The sequence below is a fragment of the Homarus americanus genome, unplaced genomic scaffold (assembly GCF_018991925.1).
Source record: "Homarus americanus isolate GMGI-L3 unplaced genomic scaffold, GMGI_Hamer_2.0 scaffold40248, whole genome shotgun sequence".
Taxonomy (NCBI): Eukaryota; Metazoa; Arthropoda; class Malacostraca; order Decapoda; family Nephropidae; genus Homarus; species Homarus americanus.
This window is the reverse complement of record NW_024712526.1, coordinates 4,730,374-4,752,159: the sequence shown is the minus strand read 5'-3', so window position 1 is coordinate 4,752,159 and position 21,786 is coordinate 4,730,374. Positions and strand designations below refer to the sequence as shown.

Genomic DNA, 21,786 nt, shown 5'->3' with positions numbered 1-21,786 from the left:
ACAACGAACAGAACACATTCCCGTTGAAGACGACGAACAACCTCAACGAACGCTAACTACCAAGAGGATGGCAGAAGTGTTCAACATGATCCAGCAAGGTTTGCAAATCCTTATAGATGTTTGCTCAAAGATTCAATGCAGCATTGATGAAAGTCTTGGTTGTTACACCGAGATGTATAGGGAGAAGAGGAGCAAACAACAGCTGAGGAGGAGTACACAACAGCGGAAGAGGAACGGAAGAGGACAACAACGGAAGAGGAGCAAACAACAACGGAAGAGGAACAAACATCAACGGAGGAGGAGCAAACAAAAACAGCAAACAACAAGGAGGAGCAAACAACAACGGAAGAGGAGCAAACAACAACGGAGTAGGAGCAAACAACAACGGAGTAGGAGCAAACAACAACGGAGTAGGAGCAAACAACAACGGAGGAGGAGCAAACATCAACAGAGGAGGAGCAAACATCAACGGAGGAGGAGCAAACATCAGCGGAGGAGGAGCAAACATCAACGGAGAGAGCAAACATCAACGAGCGGAGGAGCAAACATCAACGGAGGAGGAGCAAACATCAACGGAGGAGAGCAAAACATGAATCAACGGAGAGAGCAAACATCAGCGGAAGAGGAGCAAACATCAACGGAGGAGCAAACATCAACGGAGGAGGAGCAAACATCAACGGAGGAGGAGCAAACATCAACGGAGGAGGAGCAAACAAAAACGGAGGAGGAGCAAACATCAACGGAAGAGGAGCAAACATCAACGGAGGAGCAAACAAAAACGGAGGAGGAGCAAACATCAACGGAGGAGGAGCAAACAACAATGGAGGAGGAACCCCAGCCAGCGCAGGAGGAGAAGGAGGAGGCAGCCGCAGAGTCTCAGTGACTCACCACCCTCCTCCTCCGCTCCCGCCATCCACCTCCACAGCTTCACTACCCACCACACACTCGTTCTACTACCTCCGCCCATCGGTGAGTACCAATACAAACTTGGTTGTTGTATATGTATGCATTATTTTCTATAGAATTGGCAATGATTTTCTGTTTATGTAATGTATTTCATGGGGCAAAGGGAGGCTCAGGAACGTAACTCCCATATTTTATCTATTTCTTATGGGGAAAATTGATTCGCTTAACATTGTTTCGTATAACGTCGCATTTTCAGGAACGTAACCCCGACGTTAAGCGAGGACTTACTGTAATTGTGTATTATTTTTTCTAGCCTTGAAATTTTTTCAATTGATAAAATACAATGCTAAAAGGCTATTTCTGTTGAGTAACTCCATCTGTAATCAACTTACTCGGCTAAATATTATATAATTACAGAAATTACACACTTAAATTTTCAGGTTATGAAGAGTCGAAGATGACAGGGGACTGCTAAATGACTGACACCGGTTCCACAGGCTACAATTAATACTGCCACTTCTAGCCGACACACAAGCTTCACAAGTCTTCCATACGTATATTAATTGTGCATAGTGGTCATGAATTTAAAAATCATGTTTTTGTTTCACTTTTTAAAGTTAAGAGAGCAGATAATGACCATGAATTACACTCTCAGTAATTCTGAATCATAGTGAATTTTTCTCTGTATATCCTGTAAGTCTTACAAGAAATAAAATAATTACTAACCCATTACCAATCATGGATTATATGGTGACCCATTTTATCATACAAAAGGTGCCGGCATTCTCTACTCATTTCTTGAGAGTTATTTCCTGATTACTAAGTTGTCATCTGTGGAAGGCCAAATTCATCCACTGGCATGCCATCTTTCACAGTTTCTGCTCCTGGTTCTTTTTCTGGTGCATTGGGAATATTGATAGCATCATCTAGGTAGGATGTGTCCTCATCGAACATCACCTCATCACCAAGGGCATCCAGTTCAGCCGCCAGATCATCTTCGTCAATTTCAGGCATGCCGTAGCTGCGACCTAGTGCCTCCTGAACTTCATCTGCCTGCTCCAACATGTCAGACATGTCATCCTGTTGGAAATAATTTTCATGTGTTATTTTATGGTGTGTATGATTAAGATGTTAAGACAAACTTATTGGGATGGGCTTTGACATGATTGAGGTCGGGTCTGTAAGGCTTGAAAATCATAAACCTGCTCAAAATTAAATATTTTTTACCCAAACTCATTAATTTTGACAAAATTGTAAAAATTATTTTTTACCCCAAAAACATTGATTCAAGATGACACTAAATGCATGCCAAAAGTATAGATTTTTTTATATAACTGGAATACTACAGTACTGGCATAAATTCATTAATAATCTGTATTTCATAAATAGAAATACAATACAGTACAGGTACTTATCATAATCAAAAAAAATTTTGTTTAAAATTCAAGCTATATAATATATGATATGCCTGAGGGTCAATACACCATATTGTTGGGAAATTTAGGGTCGCAGCCAAAAAAAGGTTGGGAACCACTGATTATACCCACCACACACCACTCATGCTAAAGACTCCTGATTTACGCTAACCCAATTTACATTAGGGATTCTGGGAAAACAACTCTATCGTAAATTGGGGATACCTGTAATCTGATGTTCAAAGATCAATATTTCTTTGGCCAAACATGCACAAAAACTGCAATCGTCACTGTGTTTCTTTTTTAGCTATCGTTATCACTTTGCTCCCCAAATAACATTCAGATGATTGAAAAAAATATCTAGCAAGAGAAATAAAACAATCAACTGACTATGTAGGTGTACTCTGTGAAATTAATGTCAATCCCTACAGTCCTTCATATTTTGATAACCATTCACATAAAAATATTTACTAGAGCTTCTTTTCTATTCTCAAACATGTAAAATATACACAGCTGAATCTTATGAGAAATCAAATGAACTTTGCAAATAAGTATAGAGAGCCTTACAAAATGTTCTGTACTGTAACGTCTTACCTGAATATCCTCAATTTCATCAATGTCAATTTTCTTAAATTCCTTTTTCATTTCTTTAACTCCAAGCTTCATGGCAGTAACAGTTGTTTTAGTATCCTTGAGGGTTTGAGTGGCATAGTTAGCTTGTTCCATGTTGAAGCTCTGGTTTCTCAAGTTAGATGACTGCTGTTCGTACATTTTCTTCTGTTTTAAGACACGCAATGCTTTCTGTTTCACCGCATTTTTTGCAGGACCTTCTCTCATCTGTTGAAAGTATATACAAAAAATAAAACACTACAGTTGTTAACTTTAATTCAACAGCGATATTTGTCTTTTTATGTCCTACAAGGAATTGTGAAACATTATGTAATGTACTACTTTGGGACTGTCTGTTCATCTGTTTGTCATGCTGATGGCTACCACTTTATGGGTGTTTCCTAGCAGCTACAGATATATTTTCATGCTGTATATTACAACCTTAAAAAAAAAAAAAAAAAAAGCAGCAGCAATGTTGGAACTGAAAGCATGTTGGATTTGTGAATTTTCAGGTATTCTTGAAACCATGAAACATTTCCATGCTAAAGTTTTTGAGGTAAATTACAGTTCAATTTAGTGGGGCACATCAATTCAGAATTTCCTTATAAAAATCACACATTACTTGTTTTTACTTAACCCTTAAACCCCGGGTGACGTTCCAGAACGTCTGACCAGCGGTCCCCGGGTGACTTTCCAGAACGCGCGCCTATTCCCGCCACTGTTTAAATGCCCAGAGCGGGTTATCAGGTTCCCGTGTGACTATTTGCCTGTCACGCCACACCTTGGCCACTGGGAAGCTTCCTGAACATAATTACCTACTTTTGTTTGTTTAACTTTCATTGTTTGTCGATTTTAGTGTTTTATCAAAGTAATATTGCTAAAAGTTGTGTAGTTGTATTGTAGTGCAGTGTTACTGTAAAACAATGCTATGATTATGTTATAAATGTATTTATTTGTGGAAATATTATTATTTTATGCATTACTTGCTCTACCAAACACAAAGACAGCCAGATAGCCTGGCGACCGACTGGTGATTGTTGCCAAGCACTTTTTATGAAAAATTATGCAAATAAAATATTCTAAATGAATTATTTATAGCAATTAAGTATTAAGTTCACTAAATACATACATTATTGGCCACTTCGGACACAGAGGCGAGCTAAAAATAGCTGCTAAGTGCCGAGGGACCACGAGCGTCAGCTGTCAAACCAATACCGTCTCCTCATCTCTCCCCCTCCTCCTTCCCTCTGCGCAGCCAGAGAAGTTTCTCGAGGGTCAATATATAGTTTATCTTAATTAATTTTTATTGTTTTATCATTTTAAAGGGTTAAAAATTATTTTTGGAAAATCTGTTTTTTCTCGATTTACCCCCGGGTGGGGGGTACTGCCACCAGTACCCTAACCCGGGGCTTAAGGGTTAAGAAAAAAATTAATGACATAACAATGTAAAAGAATGAAATCAAATAAAAGCAGGGTGAACAGGGCATACAACAAGTGCTGGGGTCCTGATAAATGAAAAGCGAGTTCCACGGGCTAAACAGCCCATTAGGGGCAGCTTACAGAGTACAGAGGAAAACTCGCATACTCTCGCTGTACCTTCTTTCCCAGCATTCATAAACCATACCACATGCCTTTATTATGTTGCTCAACAATTGTGCTAACTTCAAACAACATTTGTATATACATTAGACGATTATTTTACCATGCTTAAGGGGCAGTTTATTTGCCCTAACCATGAGAAAATAGTTATATAAAGAGCTTCTAACACAATTATATGCAAAGGTTATGTATCACCACCACTATCAATCTATCCCTGCTTGTTCAGTGGCTTACTAAAATACCTTTCAAGCATATCACTCAATAAATGTCTGACTGTAAGGGTTGTGGAGTGGTGGTGTTTACGTCATGATTGGCTACCGTCATCAAGTGAATTGTGTTACCATATTTCTAATTTTATTTGTGTGTACCTACCAAATGACTCAATAAAATAGAGTGATTTAAAATTAAAAATTTAATAGCTGATAAAAATGATCTGGGGGTGACTAATGTTAATTTGCAAAGCCAGCCTATAAAATGGGTGTAGTTGTGGACTGAACATCTGACTCACTGGCTGTGTGGTGAGTGACACCAACACACAAAATGTAAGGTGGTCAAACTCACAAACTCAAAGATGAATTTTGGAATTACTGTACATTAAATATAATACAGCAGTCCCTCGGTTAACGAACACATTTCGTTCCACAGAGTAGTTCGCTAACTGAAAATTTCGTTAACCGAAACCATTGTTTCAATGGGATATTGGGTAATTGGTTCCAGCTCACAGAAAAGTACATACAGTACAAAGTAAAAAAAAAAATGCAGTAATGTACACTTACTTTGAGGTGTGTATGTAGAAGGTTCCTGGTTGATGATGGGAATTAGAAGTTGGGGTGGAGGAGAAGGAAGGAAGTGGGGATGGAGGAGAAAATCCCTTTCAGGGGACCCATGCTTGATGCAGTAATTTCATCAATAAAATTTTTAAGTTCACTAAGTGTAATTCAAGATTATTTTATTTAAATCAACACTGCACTGCGCTATACTATATTATCAATATGTAAACTAAATTTCAGAATGACCAATAATTTTAAAGAAATGCAAAAAATTTCCAAGACACCAACAAAATCGATGCTCACTCCACTGTCAACAAAGCCAAACTGACGCCTGGTGGCCGAGTTAAGCGGCTGATGGCCGCACAAAAAACTAGTTCCCTGTAGTGCATATATTATCAATATGTTAACTAAATTTTAAAATGACTAATAATTTTAATATAAAAAATGCATAAATATTAAAGAGCACAACTTTCTTAATATTTACTCCACTGGAAACGAATGTAAAGATAGAACAGCTTACTGAATTGGCAGACTAGCCCATCAGCTGATCAGCTGATGCTCACAACAAAACGTGTTGTTCGTAAGGATTTCGTTAATCAAAATTTTGCTCATTAACCGAAATGAAGATCCTTATGGGAGGTAATTCGTTAACCGAGGGACCTCTGTACAGTATATGTCTGATATATCATAAAACATGGCAATAGCTAGAAGTCATTCCTCTGTGCCCTGCATTCGTTACAGTTTGCATAGTGTAAAGGTGAGTGGAGAGGCAGCTAGTGCTGATGTGGGTGCTGCTGAAGCATTTAAGGAGGAGCTAGATCGTGTCATCGAGGAGGGAAGTTATTTGCCTGAACAAATATTTAATGTGGATGAAACTGGCTTATTATGGAAGCGCATGCCAGAACGGACATACATCCACAAAGAGGAGAAAACCATGCTGGGATTCAAGGCATTCAAGGACCGAATCACACTTCTGTTGGGGGGGAATGTAGCTGGCTTCAAGATATAGCCCTTCATAATATATCATTCAGAGAACCCAAGGGCTTTTAAACAGTACCAGTGATAACCGTGACCCACCAGTGAGTTAAGCACCCCTGGGAACAGACTGCCACCTTCTGACAAGGAGGTGCTAATCAGCCCACCCTGAGAACAAAAGTGGGTCGGCTTCACACCTGACTTCGAAATAACACAACACCACCCATTAGGGTGGGGTACTATGACACCACCCCACACCACCCGGTGTCCCCATGACCACGTGAGGTTCTTCATGTCAACACCCGAGGACGAGTTACTACACCACGTGAACACCACACCACCTGGTGTCTCCATGACCAGTCCAGGCCGGGGCCATCAACTATAAACTTATAATAATTTGTATGTTCAGTTCATGTTCCTTCTTCTTTCAGTAATGAAAGCTTTTGTTAAACGACCCACCCACCCCATGTCTTTGTATGTAATAAGTCATTTTTGTCCAATGTATATTTTCAGCCTTCGGGCTGCCGACTTTTTCAATAAACCGTTAATCATTATTATTACTATTATTACACTGACAGTGTTTTATCGCAATAATAAGAAAGCATGGATGACCCTAGTACTGTTTGAGGATTAGTTCCTGACTTGTTTCATTCCACAAGCCAAGGAGTATTGTCTGCAACAAGGGATTGCATTCAATATTTTATTAATTTTAGATAATGCTCCGGGACACCCACCACACCTGGACGACCTGCACCCTCATGTTAAGGTAGTGTACATTCCACCTAACACTACCTCTATCATCCAACCCATGGATCAAGGTGCTATTGCTATTTATCGTTTTTATACATTTAGTACATTCACCCTAGGCTGAAGTAGGTTCTACTGTATCATGTGTCTGAGGAGTCTCCGTAGGTGTGAGCATATTAACGTAATTAATCTCGATTTAGCGAACTAGTTCACTAAACAGAGCGAAAAATAACGGAAATGTTTTCCACTAAATCAAGAGTTCATTAAATCAGATTCCGTTAAATCAAGAGTACACTGTAATATACTGTACTGTATTTACATGCATGAAATACATGTTTTCCCTTAAAAAACACTTTAGAATGTATTTACAAAAGCTACATAATTAAAAATAATGTACACTGTATTACCTTTTTCATCTGATCCTTATACTTCACAAGCTCAGCATCCAACCTGGCAATCTTCTTGTCAACAGACTCTGCTCTACTGTCCACATTTCCAATACAATCTTGTAGGTTTGGGGGTGGCTCTGTGGGCTTACCACGACCAAACAGACGATTCATGACTGTCCACAAGGATTAGTAAAGTCTGTAATATAAAACACAGTGAATTTTATAAAAGATTTAACTAAAATATTTAAGTGTAAAATTGTAAGGATATTTTTGTACATTAGATAGAAATACTGTATGGAGTACCAGTACCCCATGCTGTCAACACTATGTATTTTTGTATTTATAGTACAGTATATACACTAAAAATAAAAACTTTGTGAGGGGGTCCTGCTAGCTACTGTAAAGTACTTATATATATATTTACAGTATTACCCCGCTTTACGCGGTTTCACTTTCCGCGATTTCTCATTTACGCGGTGCCTCGCCAGAACCGAACTTTCACTTTCCGCGGTGCATCTACTCATATACGCGGGAAGCGGCGCGGGCAGGATGCGCACAAGGTTGCCCAGTCATCAAAACATTACCGAGTTCTTCACCCGCCACCCACCACAGCCGGCCTAAGTCAGTGATAGTGATAATTATAGTGAGGATATGGACTTATATGGACTTTGAGGGGTTTGACAAAGATGCCCTGCAAGCCTCTGTAGTGGATAGTGATACAATTGATACAAGTGATACAGGTGAGGGGCAATAATCTGCCCTCTGCCTCGGAACCAACCCCCCATCCCCGTGTGCCCAGCCATCTTTTCTACTAATGTAAGTGTTAAAAAACTAATATTGATATTTCTCTTAATTATTAATTGTGTGTGCATACCATCATAAAGTTAAGATAATATTTTTACTACAACATAGTTGTGTGTCGTCAAAAAGTGGAGTTTGGGGGTCGGGCCAGTCTCTATTGGAATTAATCCCATATGTTCTGTTGTTCATTTTACGCGGTACCCTGTGGGTTCAATTGACCGCGTAAATCAGGGTACTACTGTGTGTGTATGTGTATATATATATATATATATATATATTTCATGTAAATCCTCAAGCTTCTAAATATTAATGTTGTTTTCAAGTATGACTCAACCATTACCAATATGTTAATAAGGAATAGCCCAAGTTTGAATGTAAATGGAAGTGTTTATTGTATTCCATGTAGCAAATGTAATTGTAATTATGTAGGTCAGACAGGAAAAACACTGCAGCTCAGAATCAAACAACATAAGTATAATATCAGAACTGCATCTGAAAGCAGTGCCTTGTTCGTTCATGTTAGGAATAATAATCACCCCATTGCTTGGGAAAAAAGCTTAGAAGTATTCAAATCATCTTGTGTCACAGAAAGACTTCTGGTTGAAGCTAGTTTGATTAAGGAATTAAAATCAATAAACCTTAGTGATGGTCAGTTCAAAACTGATAATATGTTACATAAATTTATTTGTCAGTGGCCCAAGGTTAAAAATGCTTTGAAAACCTTTGATCTAGATGTATGATAGTTATTTTGTGGGTCCCTTTTTTCTGACCTGACCTGGCTAGTCACGTCACCACCCTTCTCTTAAGCTCCTCTACGTGTGTGTTGGGGTGGGGATTAGTGGATGTCATCATTATGACCTGACCTCATGTTTTTAGGTCACCCTGTATATTTAAGCCTCTCTCTGTCCATGTAATCCAGTTGCCTCTGAAGATGTCTTGAATAAAGACGAAAGCTAAGGTACTCCGTTGTTTCCATTTTCCCGTGTGATTTTATCAAGAGATATATATATATATATATATATATATATAGGTCACCCTGTATATTTAAGCCTCTCTCTGTCCATGTAATCCAGTTGCCTCTGAAGATGTCTTGAATAAAGACGAAAGCTAAGGTACTCCGTTGTTTCCATTTTCCCGTGTGATTTTATCAAGGATATATGTAGCAGTTATATATATATATATATATATATATATAATATACTGTATATATATATATATATATATATATATATATATATATATATATATATATATATATATATATACTTGTATATATATATATATATATATATATATATATATATATATATATATATATATATATACTGTATATATATATATATATATATATGTTATCATAATTCACATCTGTGAGCACCAACCTGAAGATGTGAATTACACTAAAGCTTTTGGGAACTTTGTTTTCTTTCCCTTGTGGTTATCAGCATACAATTTGTATTCAGCACTCACAGTGATTTATTTGCATGCATATATATATATATATATATATATATATATATATATATATATATATATATATATATATATATATATATATATATATATATATATATATATATATATATATATATATATATATATATATATATATATATATATATATATATTTTATATTGATAATCGAAATATATCATAATAAATTATACAATTTATTTATATGTAGTAAATAGGACATAAATAATAGACATGAACAAAATGAACAAACTATATTTTTTTTATTTATTACTTTTATATCAAACTTGCCTTTTTACCAGAAAATGTTTGAATCATCTTGCCAAAATCAATGTTCTCCAGTACAGGTGCTCCTCTATTTAGGAACGTTCAACTTACAAACTTTCAGAGATACAAACATCATCACTGAGGGGGGTTACTTGCCAGAACAGGTGTTTAATGTGGATGAGACTGGATTATTTTGAAGAAAATTCCAGATGGAACAAACATTACCTTAGCGGAGAAGAGTGAGCCAGGTTTTAAGGCTGTATTAAAGAGTATACCTGTACTAAATATCCATAATCTTTCAATTTTTTATAATATGTTTGGTATCTACAAGAGTAAAGTTGGACATACAAACAAGCCTCAGGAACGTAACTCGTTCGTAAGTAGAGGAGCACCTGTACATCAAATTCCATAACTCATAAGTTCCAGATTAACTAAAAAAAATTTGAGTTGTAGTTGATCGGAGACGATTTTTCACATATGCACGGTATTTCAGGTTTGAAAAGAATGTTTCTCCAGAGCAATTTGTTACCACAAGACTCAGATAAATCTGTAGAAATATGTCTGTTTGGAAATGTTGATTCCAGTCTTTGATTAAAAGTTATTTTGAATATGGCAAAATTGTAGCAACTCTGTACCAAGGATACTCTCCAAATCTAATGAGTACACATCAAGATATTCACATTTCACTCTGAGATCATATTCAGTGATTTCAATTAAATCCTGCAGAAATACAAACTTATTATTCAACTCAAATTATGCTTCAATTAGTTTCTCTAGCTGTACCAACAGACAATCAATCTCTGGAATAAAGTGTTTCTTTCTGAAAATATCGCTTGGAGACAATTTCTCTTTTTTACCGTTTGAAAAGTGGAGGGGTTTTACAGAGTATTATTCTCTCATTTGAATATTCCTTATTTCCAGAAGTCTCAGTACCAATTTTCTCAATCATCAGATTAATCTCTCAATGAATGTACAAAACTGACTGATGATTTCAGAAGCCGGATGACAGTATTCGGTTGAACATTTTCTTCTTAAGAGTTTCTTGCTTGTTGCATTGAAGTATTCCAGGATGGTGTGCCAAAGACTAATAAACATGCCTGTCACAAGCTGGGACATTGTATTTAGTATTCGAGTAGCTGTACATTTATTGACAACTGCTTCATCATCTTCAATGATGTTTTCCAAAATTTCACTGATGACATCATAACTAGACAGAATGGCCTTTGTGGCATCAATATGGGAAGGCCGTCTACTGTAGTATCAGACAACATTTGATTGTTCTTCAGCTTCAGTCAACGTCCTGTTTATTCACAGAAATAAGTGTATATTTTGTATATAATCACAAAATATTATAACACCTTGACAACACTGAACTGCAGTTTCCCCAACCAAATTCAATGAATGAGCTGACCAAGTCACATGTAACTAGACCACATTGCCTAGTGAGATGAATATGCATACCATTGAATTTTCCACTCATACTCGCTGTATTATCATGAGATTGACCCCTACAATTCTGAATATCCAGTCCAACTTAATCAAAAAACTGTAACAATGCAATTACCATTTTTTCTCCTGTTTTCCCACAACTATTTACCGTATGAATGTCAAAAATATTTCAACAGGACTGTCATTTTCAATATATCTGAGGTAAACAGTTAGTTGGTCATCTTGCTGCTGTCTGGAATTCCATCTACAGTGATCATTGTTTTTACTTTTGGGCCCATAATTATGTTTTCAAAGAAAATAACAGTTAATGAAGAGCGTCGGGTGGAACAGGATAAGTGGAAAATCTTATACTTTTTTGTTGAAATGAATGTTAAACCGACATGTTTGATTTGTAATCAACAAGTTGCTGTGGCCAAAGATTACAACGTTCGCAGGCAATAAATATAGTGGAAAGTTACATGAAGACAAAGTTAAGGAGTTGGAGCAGTCATTGAAAAAGCAGCGGTCAGTATTTAAGAGTGTTCATCAAGTCAGTGATGCTGCAGTTCAGGCAAGTTACAGGATTGCCCATGAAATAGCTGTGTCATCGAAGCCATTTTCTGAGGGGAACTTTATAAAGAAATGTACATTGATGGCTTCAGAAGATATTTGCCCGGAAAAACGTCAAGCATTTGCAAACATAAGCCTCTCAAGAAATACAGTTGCAGAAAGAATTGGTGAATTATCAGAGAATATTAACTCAAAGACAAAGTTAAGTCCTTTACTGCATTTTCAGTTGCAATTGATGAAAGTACCGATGTAAGTGATGTAGCACGACTTGCAGTTTTTATACGTGGTGTGGATGAAAATATGCAGGTAACAGAAGAATTTGTGAAACTGGTACCAATGAAAGGAACAACAGGTGATGACATCTTTGTGGGTTTGGTAGGAACACTGGATAAATTAGGTGTTGACTGAGCACAAACTGTGAGTCTGGCTACAGATGGAGCACCGCAAATGGTGGGTAGAAAAGCTGGCGTGGCAACAAAATTAAAGGAAAAACTAATAGCTGTGAACCCAAACCATCAAATTTATAATGTGCATTGTATTATACATAAAGAAGTGTTGTGTAGTAAAACATTAAAAGATGGATAATGTCATGGATGTTGTTATAAAGACAGTGAACTTCATATGCACGCAAGGTCTGAACCACAGACAGTTCAACTGCTTATTGGAGGAAAATAGGAACACACACGGACTGCCATATCACACTGGTGTTTGCTGGTTAAGTCGGGGAGTCGTACCGAAGCGATTTTATGAATTGCGCAGTGAAATACAGATGTTTATGGAACAGAATGGAAGCAATTTGCATGAACTGAAAGGTAATGAATGGGTTCAAGATCTAACTTTCATGGTGGATATTACAGAACACTTAAATTACTTGAATACAAAGATGCAAGGACGCAATAAATTGGTGACAGTTTTATAACTGCATTCGTGCCTTTGTGATGAAACTTCAGCTTTTTGAACGGCAACTTAGAATTGTCTAAACATTATGAAATACATACTGTATTAAAAAACAGCGAGAGAAAGACCGGTGTATTACTATAAATTCACCTTTATGTGTTTTGAACACTTTTAACATTGATTCTTATAGCAAATCTACGGTAGATTCTGAGATAGGAGGTGGGGGGAGGATTATCTCAGAAACTATTGATTTGTGCCAAAAATAAAGATCAAATTCATTCATAACACATCAAAAACCATAGGAAAAACAGTTTCAACTTCGATTTCGTATAGTGCCAATAAGTGAAATTTTGGTAAATTTATAGTATCACACCGGTCTTTATTTTGATATTAAAAATAGGTATTTCCTATGTATTTTGATGAGTTTCAAACGAATTTGATATTTATTTCCACCAGAAATCACATGTTTTTTTAGATCCCCCCCCACCCAACAATCATAACAAAAATTTTGGATTTTTTTTAGAATAAATAACATAAGCTATATTACCAGCCAACCAAGAAAACCTAACCTAACCTAACCTAACCTAACCTAACCTAACCTAACCTAACCTAACCTAACCCCCCCATCAGAGGCCTGGAGCAATGTGTGAGCAGGGGGTCAGACCACCTGCGCCATAAGTAAACAAATCATGGCGACACTAGTGACTGAGCGAAAGTAATAATCTTGAAAAATTAATATCTCGGTTATCCTTAATTTCCGGCGGAAATTTCATAGAAGAAAAATGTCTTAGAATTGTGTAAACATTACGGGTAAAGGTGTAGAAGAGGTTGACCACCAGAAGGAGGTGTTCGAATTGGTTGAAATTTTTCTACACACTAAAATCATATTAAACACAAAAATGGAAATGACAATACATAGAACCTGACTTAACATACCCAACCTAAGGGTTTGTTAGATCAGGTTCTATTAGGTTCTATGCATTATCATGTTAATTTATGTGTTAAACAACTTACCTTAATATTGAGATTGATATACAACAGCAATGGTGAGAAGGAATACAAAAAAGCATTCACCATCATTCATAGGAAGTGTCTCTTGAAGAGGGATTCAGCGAAGTAAACAACAAAAATGGTGCCGGGAGGAGAATTGTGAAGAAGGATAGGGTAAATAAAAAGATTGTCAGGTTCTATTAGGTTCTATACATTTTCGTTTCCATTTCTGTGTTTAGCATCATATTAGTGTGTGATATTTTTAAAATACCATTAGGGAAAATACGGTATTATTGCGTTTACACACCACACATTCCTACCACTAATCTATTATCATATTCGAATAAGACGTCTAATTATAAGATAATTTTCATCTATTACATTACAGGCGGAAATTTATAACGGAGAAAGAGTATCCAAAATTTTCTCTATTTTCTTCCATTAATCTTCCGCCATTATCGCCTACCTCACCTCCCACACTACGTGTCTCCTTCATAAATCATCACGCGCATGCATTCCCGTACACGTCACGCAGCCAATCAAAAGCGTTTTTTTTTTGCAACCAATGAAAATGATTTTGGGTTTAATTCGCGATATTTTTGGCCCAATCAAATTCGAGTTTTATTTTGGGTATCATATTTCGAAATTCAAATTAATTTCCGACCATGAAAGTCTGCGATGGGTGTCACTTCAATTATATGGAGCTGATTGCGAGTTTTTGGGAAAAAAACGAAGAAACTATAGCATTTTTTCGATTGCATGGTGTTCTTTCAACCTCAGTAAAGTGTCTTAAGTGCAAGACATTGTAAATACCGCAAAGAACAACATTTGTGGCGTTGTCATAACTCGTCCGCCTATACCCCCCGTTAAGTGAGAATCAACGTCAGCAACCAGGCCAATAAGGTAAGAAATAGGTGATTCAATCATATGGTGAGTCAGTTAGTTAATAGATCAAGTGCGTGTACCTAACCTAACCTAGCCTAGCCTAGCCTAGCCTAGCCTAGCCTAGCCTAGCCTAGCCTAGCCTAACCTAACCTAACTTAACCTCGACTAGTATTTGGTGTCACGAAGTCACAAAAAATCGGTAAACTTAATTTAATCTGAGTTAATAGATCGAGTGCGTGTACCTAACCTAACCTAACCTAACCTAACCTAACCTCGACTAGTATTTGGGGTCACGAAGTCACAAAAAATTGGTACAGTTAATTTAATCGGAGTTAATAGATCGAGTGCATGTACCTAACCTAACCTAACCTAACCTAACACAACTCGGATTAAATTAAGTTTACCACTTTTTTGTGACTTTATGACACCAATTAATAATCGAGAAGTGATTCACAGCCCGATTTACGCTTGTAGGACCATCATTTGACTTCATTGCGACTACATTTGGGTACAATTGGGTAATTAGTCGGACAGCAACCAAGTGTTTTATTTACCACAGTGTGAAAAATTTTCAACCAATTCGGACAATTTCTTCTGGTGGTCACCCTCTTCTACACCTTTACCACATCACAAAATACATATTTTTAATACAGAAATAAAAACCAGTATGATACTATAAATTCACCAAAATTTTACTGTACAATTTAGTCGTAACCATTCACCCAAAAACTATATAAACTACTGTATACTTTAAGAACGATGGGTAAAATTGCAGATTACAGCAACCAAAGAATGATAAAAAAAATGTTACCTAACCTAATGTAATATATGAAAATTATCACAGAAAAAAATAGTTCTATCGATTGAGTGTACAGTAGTGAATTTGAGGAATTCTGTGGTTGTTGTGTACTGCAATATTACCCAACTACGGTAGATACACAAATTGATAATCAATGTCCAATACTTAAACAACCATACCAGAATTCTATTATGAATTAAACAGTGATTACAAGCTGGCAGTACTCTCACCTTTTATAAGTTAACTGCTTTTTAATGATATTGCGATGATGAAGTGTCTACTGTGTTTTGAGAGTGCGTGTATGTATGAGTCAATTACGTGTGATGTGATCAGCTGAGCCAAGACAGGAGTGACCCAAGGAAGGTTTTAATACTAGCTACCTCCAGTCTATTGCCTTTAGGAATCCAACACTGCTGCCATCTGTTAGACAAGCCAGGACTAACAGAGAATTGTCCTTGGAGTGCTAGAAAATGGTGACTTTTTAAACGGTAACACCCACATTTTACACTGATTTGACTTTCTCTGCCATCGGTTATCATTATTTGATGACTTAATTTGTATATATATTATTTTACCACTTATCAGAAAATTATCCGTTCGGACAGTTTGTCTGTTTTAAGTTAGTTTTGTTAGACCTTTATTGTCCAGTGTTCGTACAGGAAGAAACTGTAGTACACTTCTGTACCTTTACTTTTTTTATCCTCTTCACCACTGATCGGCTTGTTAGCCACTTGGGCGATCGGTCACGTCTCTGTTACGCACTGTTGGCAAGTATTGGGCATGCACTGGCTCCTGAATGCAAGGTAGGAAGGTAGGTAGGTATCTACCTACCTTGCCTGAATGTACCTGAACCCGCTCCACTGTTGGTCAAGTCTTGTCTTGAAAGAGCTCACACTCGGTGCCGTCATAACACTTTCTGGTAGATTATTCCAAGAGTTCACAACTCTGACTCCGAAAAAGTTTGCCCTCACAGTTTTCTGGACTTGCGGCTTCTTCAATCTTGAGCTGTGACCCCTTGTGGGGCGAGCGTCCGCCAGCTCCAAGTAAGGACACTCGACTGAGTAGTGCCCCTTGAGATGCTTATACACCCCAGTTAGGTCACCCCTTGCCCGTCTGTCGTATAAGCTAGGCAAGTTCAGGCGCTCCAATCTCTCAGGGTAGCTGAGGTGCTGAAGTGCAGGCACCAGTCTGTTGGCCCTCCTTTGAACATTTTCAACCAACTGACAGTCCCTAGCATATCTCGGGGACCAACGGGGTGACAGTACCTGGTGGAAACCTTTAATGTTTGGTAGTGTCACACTGGATAACAATGCGCCTGAACTTACCTAGCTTATACTACAGACGGGCATGGGGTGACCTAATTGAGGTGTATAAGCATTTCAAGGGGCACTACTTAGTCGAGTGTCCTAACTTGGAGCTGGCGGACGCTCGCCCCACAAGGGGTCACAGCTCAAGATTGAAGAAGCCGCAAGTCCAGAAAACTGTGAGGGCAAACTTTTTCGGAGTCAGAGTTGTGAACTCTTGGAACAATCTACCAGAGAGTGTTATGACGGCACCGAGTGTGAGCTCTTTCAAGACAAGACTTGACCAACACTGGAGCAGGTTGAGGTACATTCAGGAGCCGGTGCATGCCCAGTACTTGCCAACAGTGCGTGACAGAGACGTGACCGATCACCCAGGCGGCTAACGAGCCAATCTTTTGGTGAAGAGGATAAAAGAAAAGGAAAAGTAATCAGAGACGTGACCGATCACCCAAGCGGCTAACGAGCCAATCTTTTGGTGAAGAGGATAAAAGAAAAGGAAAAGTAATCAGAGACGTGACCGATCACCCAAGCGGCTAACGAGCCGATCAGTGGTGAAGATGATCAAGTAAAAGTAACCATTTCTTGGTTATTTTTCTCTTGTTTTCTTATTTACTTTCTAATTCAGTTCTAAGTTTCTTTTCTTCATTTATTGTAGTTCTTTCAATATTTTCTAATTTTTTTTTGTAAGTCTCTTTCAATGTTCTTATTTATTTATTTTCTATATCTTTATTTTCTTACTTATTGTTTATTTCATTTAATATTTTTATTTATTGGTGTATTCCCTCCTACTTACTTTTATTTTCATGTGCTTAGTTATACAGTACAGTATTCTATTCTGTAGATTAACCTGGGACAACCACCTCACTGTCTAACATTACACATTAATATAACTATTATACTTACATAGTAGACCACCACCAAAGAAGCTTTTCTTTTGAAAATAAACGCTATCATTAAAAGGGTAGACACGAGAGGGTAGGCGCGTGAGTTACAGTGTTATATTTTCAGGGATGGCAATTTTTAGAAGGAATGAGCGATGATACACACATTCTATGAATCAATATTTATTAAAATCAAATCTGGATAATGTGACACTTTGAACCTTCACTCACAACAATTAAACTTAGGTTCAATGACTGCTCCCCTTCTGGTAAGGCGTTAGGTGCGCGGATCAGGTCGTGTTGTGTCTTTGTAACAAAGCGTGTTCAGCATTCGGGCCTTCGTTGTTGAGCAGCAGAAATTGGACAGTGATTACATAAGATCATCTTAGGTTAGGTTGTAATGACCACGGTCATACACGTCAGTTAACGTAAAATTAGACGATTCATATTACGTTCAATAGCCCACAAAACATGTACCTATGCTTTCTTAGTGAAGTTCCCCATCTGAACAGTCCGTTTTCTCAGCGCTTCAGGACGCCTGAGTCTGCCGTTTTCTCTCAATCTTGAATGTACCCGAGACTTCATTATTCCTTAGTAATGACAGAATTTGAAATTGCAACTGTGGTTGCAATTGGTGAGGCAACCTAGATATGTCTGTTTACAGTTGGAACATTCAAGATCCATTGTGAGTGGTGTTGAAAGCTTCAACTGTCCTTATTGTTAGTAAAACTTGTCAAATAAGTGAGTGTCGAGTTTGCCAGCTATAGTGGCATATTTTATGTCGTCCGTGGGGATACCCACGAGTTTCTGATCGTGACTGAAGTAATATTATTTTGTCGACCAGACATCAGAGAATCTTATGTTTATAGTTTAGTTATTGTCAGTTGTCTATTTAAGAAAGTCATTAATCTCCTGAACGTTTCCTGTCAAACCCAAAATTCTCCAAGACTTAACGGCTGTTTCGGCCTGGGCTGTGGTTTGCTGTCAGGCCAGTAGAGTTGCGAATACATATATAACTCCATTTCACCTCTTTCCTGACAAACTCAATCTCTGATTAGATCATAAAGATAGACGTAGAAAATTAGCCTGATCTGTTACACTGACGGTCACAGATAGGTGTCCAGCGACTACTTTGAATAGAAGGTCTATTGTTAGGTGTTGTAGAACTGTTGTACAAGAACAGGAGAATCGACCCAGAGGAATGTGAGTTCAGTATTGCTGGATATGACTCATTTACGAACCTTTCTCAAGAAACTTGCAAGAGGGGTGTGGTTATCTACGCTAGGCAAGACTTTAGAGCCAGCCAGGCGAGGGTACAGGGAGAGGATGTTTTTGAAGAGTCCAAGTGGTGTAAAATTAAATTAAAGGGAGGAGACTTACTTATCGTCGGGTGTATCTACAGATCCCCAAACTGTGGCCCACCAAATCAAAGGAACTTAAGAACCTTAATAAACAATGCGGCGATGCTCAACCCTAGCCACCTCCTTATCATGGGGGACTTTAACTATGGCGACATCGACTGGAGAAATGAGTCCACCCCGAATGACTTGAATAACCCTGCTACTCTTTTTGTAGAAACTCTGAGGGATAATTTTCAGTTCCAACATGTTAGAGACCCGACACATTATAGAGGGGAGCAAACACCCAAGCCACTAGACCTCATCATAACAAACGAGGAGGGTACGGAGGCCAAACTGGAACACCTTGCCCCAGTTGGCACCAGTCACCATATAGTGTTGTCATTCAGATTTAACTGTTACCTAGTTCAGGATAAGGCCAGGCCGAGGTGCAAATATTACAAGGGAAATTACAATGGGATGAGGGGTATCAACTGGCCTGACTTATTAAGGTACAAGAACGCAGACACTACGCTGAATATCATAACTAGTAAAATGACCCATTTGATCGATAAATATATACCCAAGACCAAACCCAGTGCTTCTAGGAATACGAGGGAATCCATACACATGAACCATGCGGCGGTCGACAAAATTAAGAAGAAAACCCAGAATTCAAGACGTGGGTTGGGTCAAACGATGAGCAAGACAGGAGGATGTATGCAAGAGCCAGAAACCAAGCAAAGATAGAGTGTAGGAGGGCTGAAAAGGAGTTCCAGAGGCTGGTTGCAAGCGAGGTCAAGTCAAACCCAAAGGCGTTTTACCGCTATGCAAAGTCGAAATTGAAAACGCGAGTAGGAGTATCAGACATGAGGCTGGTGGATGGTAGTTACGCAGATTCTGACCAGGATAAAGCTGAGGCTTTGAACAGCTTCTTTTCCTCAGTGTTCACAAGAGAGGATGTAACTAACCTTCCTGCGTTTGAGCACAGACGGCTCGACACAGCACTGACCCACATTGTGTTCACAGAGGAGGGTATTAGAAATAAACTGTCCAGGCTAAAGGTCCATAAGAGTCCCGGACCTGACATGGTGCATCCTAGAGTGCTAAGAGAGTTGTGCAACGAGCTTGCCGAGCCCCTGAAGAGCCTGTTTTGTAAATGCCTGGATGAACAAATGGTCCCCAGTGAATGGAAAGTGGCTTATGTGAGTCCTATCTTCAAGAAGGGCGATCGTCACTCCACGAACAACTATAGACCGGTGAGCCTGACCAGCATAATATGTAAAGTACTTGAGAGTATTATCAGAGATGCCGCAATGGAACATATAATACAAAGCAATCTTGTAAAGGATTGCCAACACGGTTTTATGCCGGAGCGCTCCTGCTTAACACAATTGCTCAAGGTATTGGATATTTGGACCCATATTCTGGAACGGGGTGGTAATATCGACAATATTTACCTAGATTTTGCCAAGGCTTTCGACAGTGTACCCCATGAAAGGCTGAAAATCAAACTGGAAGGGTACGGAATTCAGGGAAATGTCGTAGCATGGATAGAAGACTTTCTACATGACCGCAAGCAGTGTGTGGTGATTAATGGCACGAAATCGTCATCCGTACCATAAGTGGGGTACCACAGGGCAGTGTATTGGGCCCGCTGTTGTTTCTTTCTTTCATAAATGACATGCCTGACGTTGTACACTCCTCCATACAAATGTTAGCCGATGACGCTAAGTTATTTTGGGAAATTAAGAACCAAGCTGACTGTGAAGAGCTGCAGAAGGACCTCTGTGGGCTCCAAGAATGGTCGAAGGAATGGCTGCTGAGATTCAATGTCACGAAGTGTAAGAGGATGCACCTGGGGCGTACCAACGGTAAGGAGGCGTATCATATGTCCCAACGGTATGAAGAAACTGCACTAGTTGAGACTGTGTGAGAAGGACCTAGGTGTGTATGTTGACAATGAGCTGAAGTTCTAAGGCCATTGCGAGAAGAAAGTAAATCAGGCAAATAAATTATTGGGTCTTATAAGAAGGTCGTTCAGATATCTAGACGGTCCGTCCCTCATAACAATTTTCAGGAGTGAAGTGCTTCCCCATCTGGAGTACTGTCACCCCATCTGGTCCCCGAGATGTGCTAGGGACTGCCAGTTGGTTGAAAATGTTCAAAGGAGGGCCACCAGACTGGTGCCTGCGCTTCGGCACCTCAGCTACCCTGAGAGATTGGAGAGCCTGAACTTGCCTAGCTTATACTACAGACAGGCAAGGGGGGACCTAGTTGAGGTGTATAAGCATCTCAAAGGGCACTACTCAGTTGAGTGTCCTTACTTGGAGCTGGCGGACGCTCGCCCCACAAGGGGTCACAGCTCAAGATTGAAGAAGCCGCAAGTCCAGAAAACTGTGAGGGCAAACTTTTTCGGAGCGAGGGTTGTAAACTCTTGGAACAATCTACCAGAGAGTGTTGTGATGGCACCGAGTGTGAGCTCTTTCAAGACAAGACTTGACCAACACTGGAGCAGGTTCAGGTACATTCAGGAGCCGGTGCATGCCCAGCATTTGCCAACAGTGCGTGACAGAGACGTGACCGATCGCCCAGGCGGCTAACAAGCCGATCAGTGGCGAAGAGGATAAAAAAAGTAAAAGTATAACAGGACTTTAAACTTTTATCACAAATTATATACAGTAAGTCCTCGCTTAACGTCGGGGTTACATTCCTGAAAATGCGACGTTGTACAAAAAAACGTT

General features: G+C 38.7%; 1 protein-coding gene across 2 annotated transcripts; it reads right to left on the bottom strand.

The window, feature by feature from the left end:
* Positions 1 to 1,079: 1,079 nt before the first annotated feature.
* Positions 1,080 to 15,958, bottom strand: LOC121861099 (charged multivesicular body protein 5-like). Of its 2 annotated transcripts, none has more exons than XM_042358669.1 (4): positions 15,901 to 15,958; positions 7,429 to 7,606; positions 2,916 to 3,158; positions 1,080 to 1,986 (listed from the first exon to the last, which is right to left on the bottom strand). In XM_042358669.1, the coding sequence occupies exons 2-4, from the start codon at positions 7,579 to 7,581 to the stop codon at positions 1,726 to 1,728; spliced, it is 657 nt and encodes a 218-aa protein (XP_042214603.1). In that variant the 5' UTR covers positions 7,582 to 7,606; positions 15,901 to 15,958; the 3' UTR covers positions 1,080 to 1,725. The 2 variants fall into 2 exon arrangements, with proteins under 2 accessions (XP_042214603.1, XP_042214597.1); XM_042358663.1 differs by lacking the exon at positions 15,901 to 15,958 and adding an exon at positions 15,751 to 15,894 and having other exon boundaries at positions 1,081 to 1,986.
* Between the last annotated feature and the right edge of the window lie 5,828 nt (positions 15,959 to 21,786).

Coding starts and splice junctions, on each gene's coding strand:
- LOC121861099 (XM_042358669.1), bottom strand. CDS start 7,581: ATGAATCGTCTGTTTGGTCGTGGTAAGCCCACAGAGCCACCCCCAAAC. Junction 3,159..7,428: donor ATAAGGATCAGATGAAAAAG/GTAATACAGTGT, acceptor TACTTTCAACAG/ATGAGAGAAGGTCCTGCAAA. Junction 1,987..2,915: donor ATGAAATTGAGGATATTCAG/GTAAGACGTTAC, acceptor TATTTCCAACAG/GATGACATGTCTGACATGTT.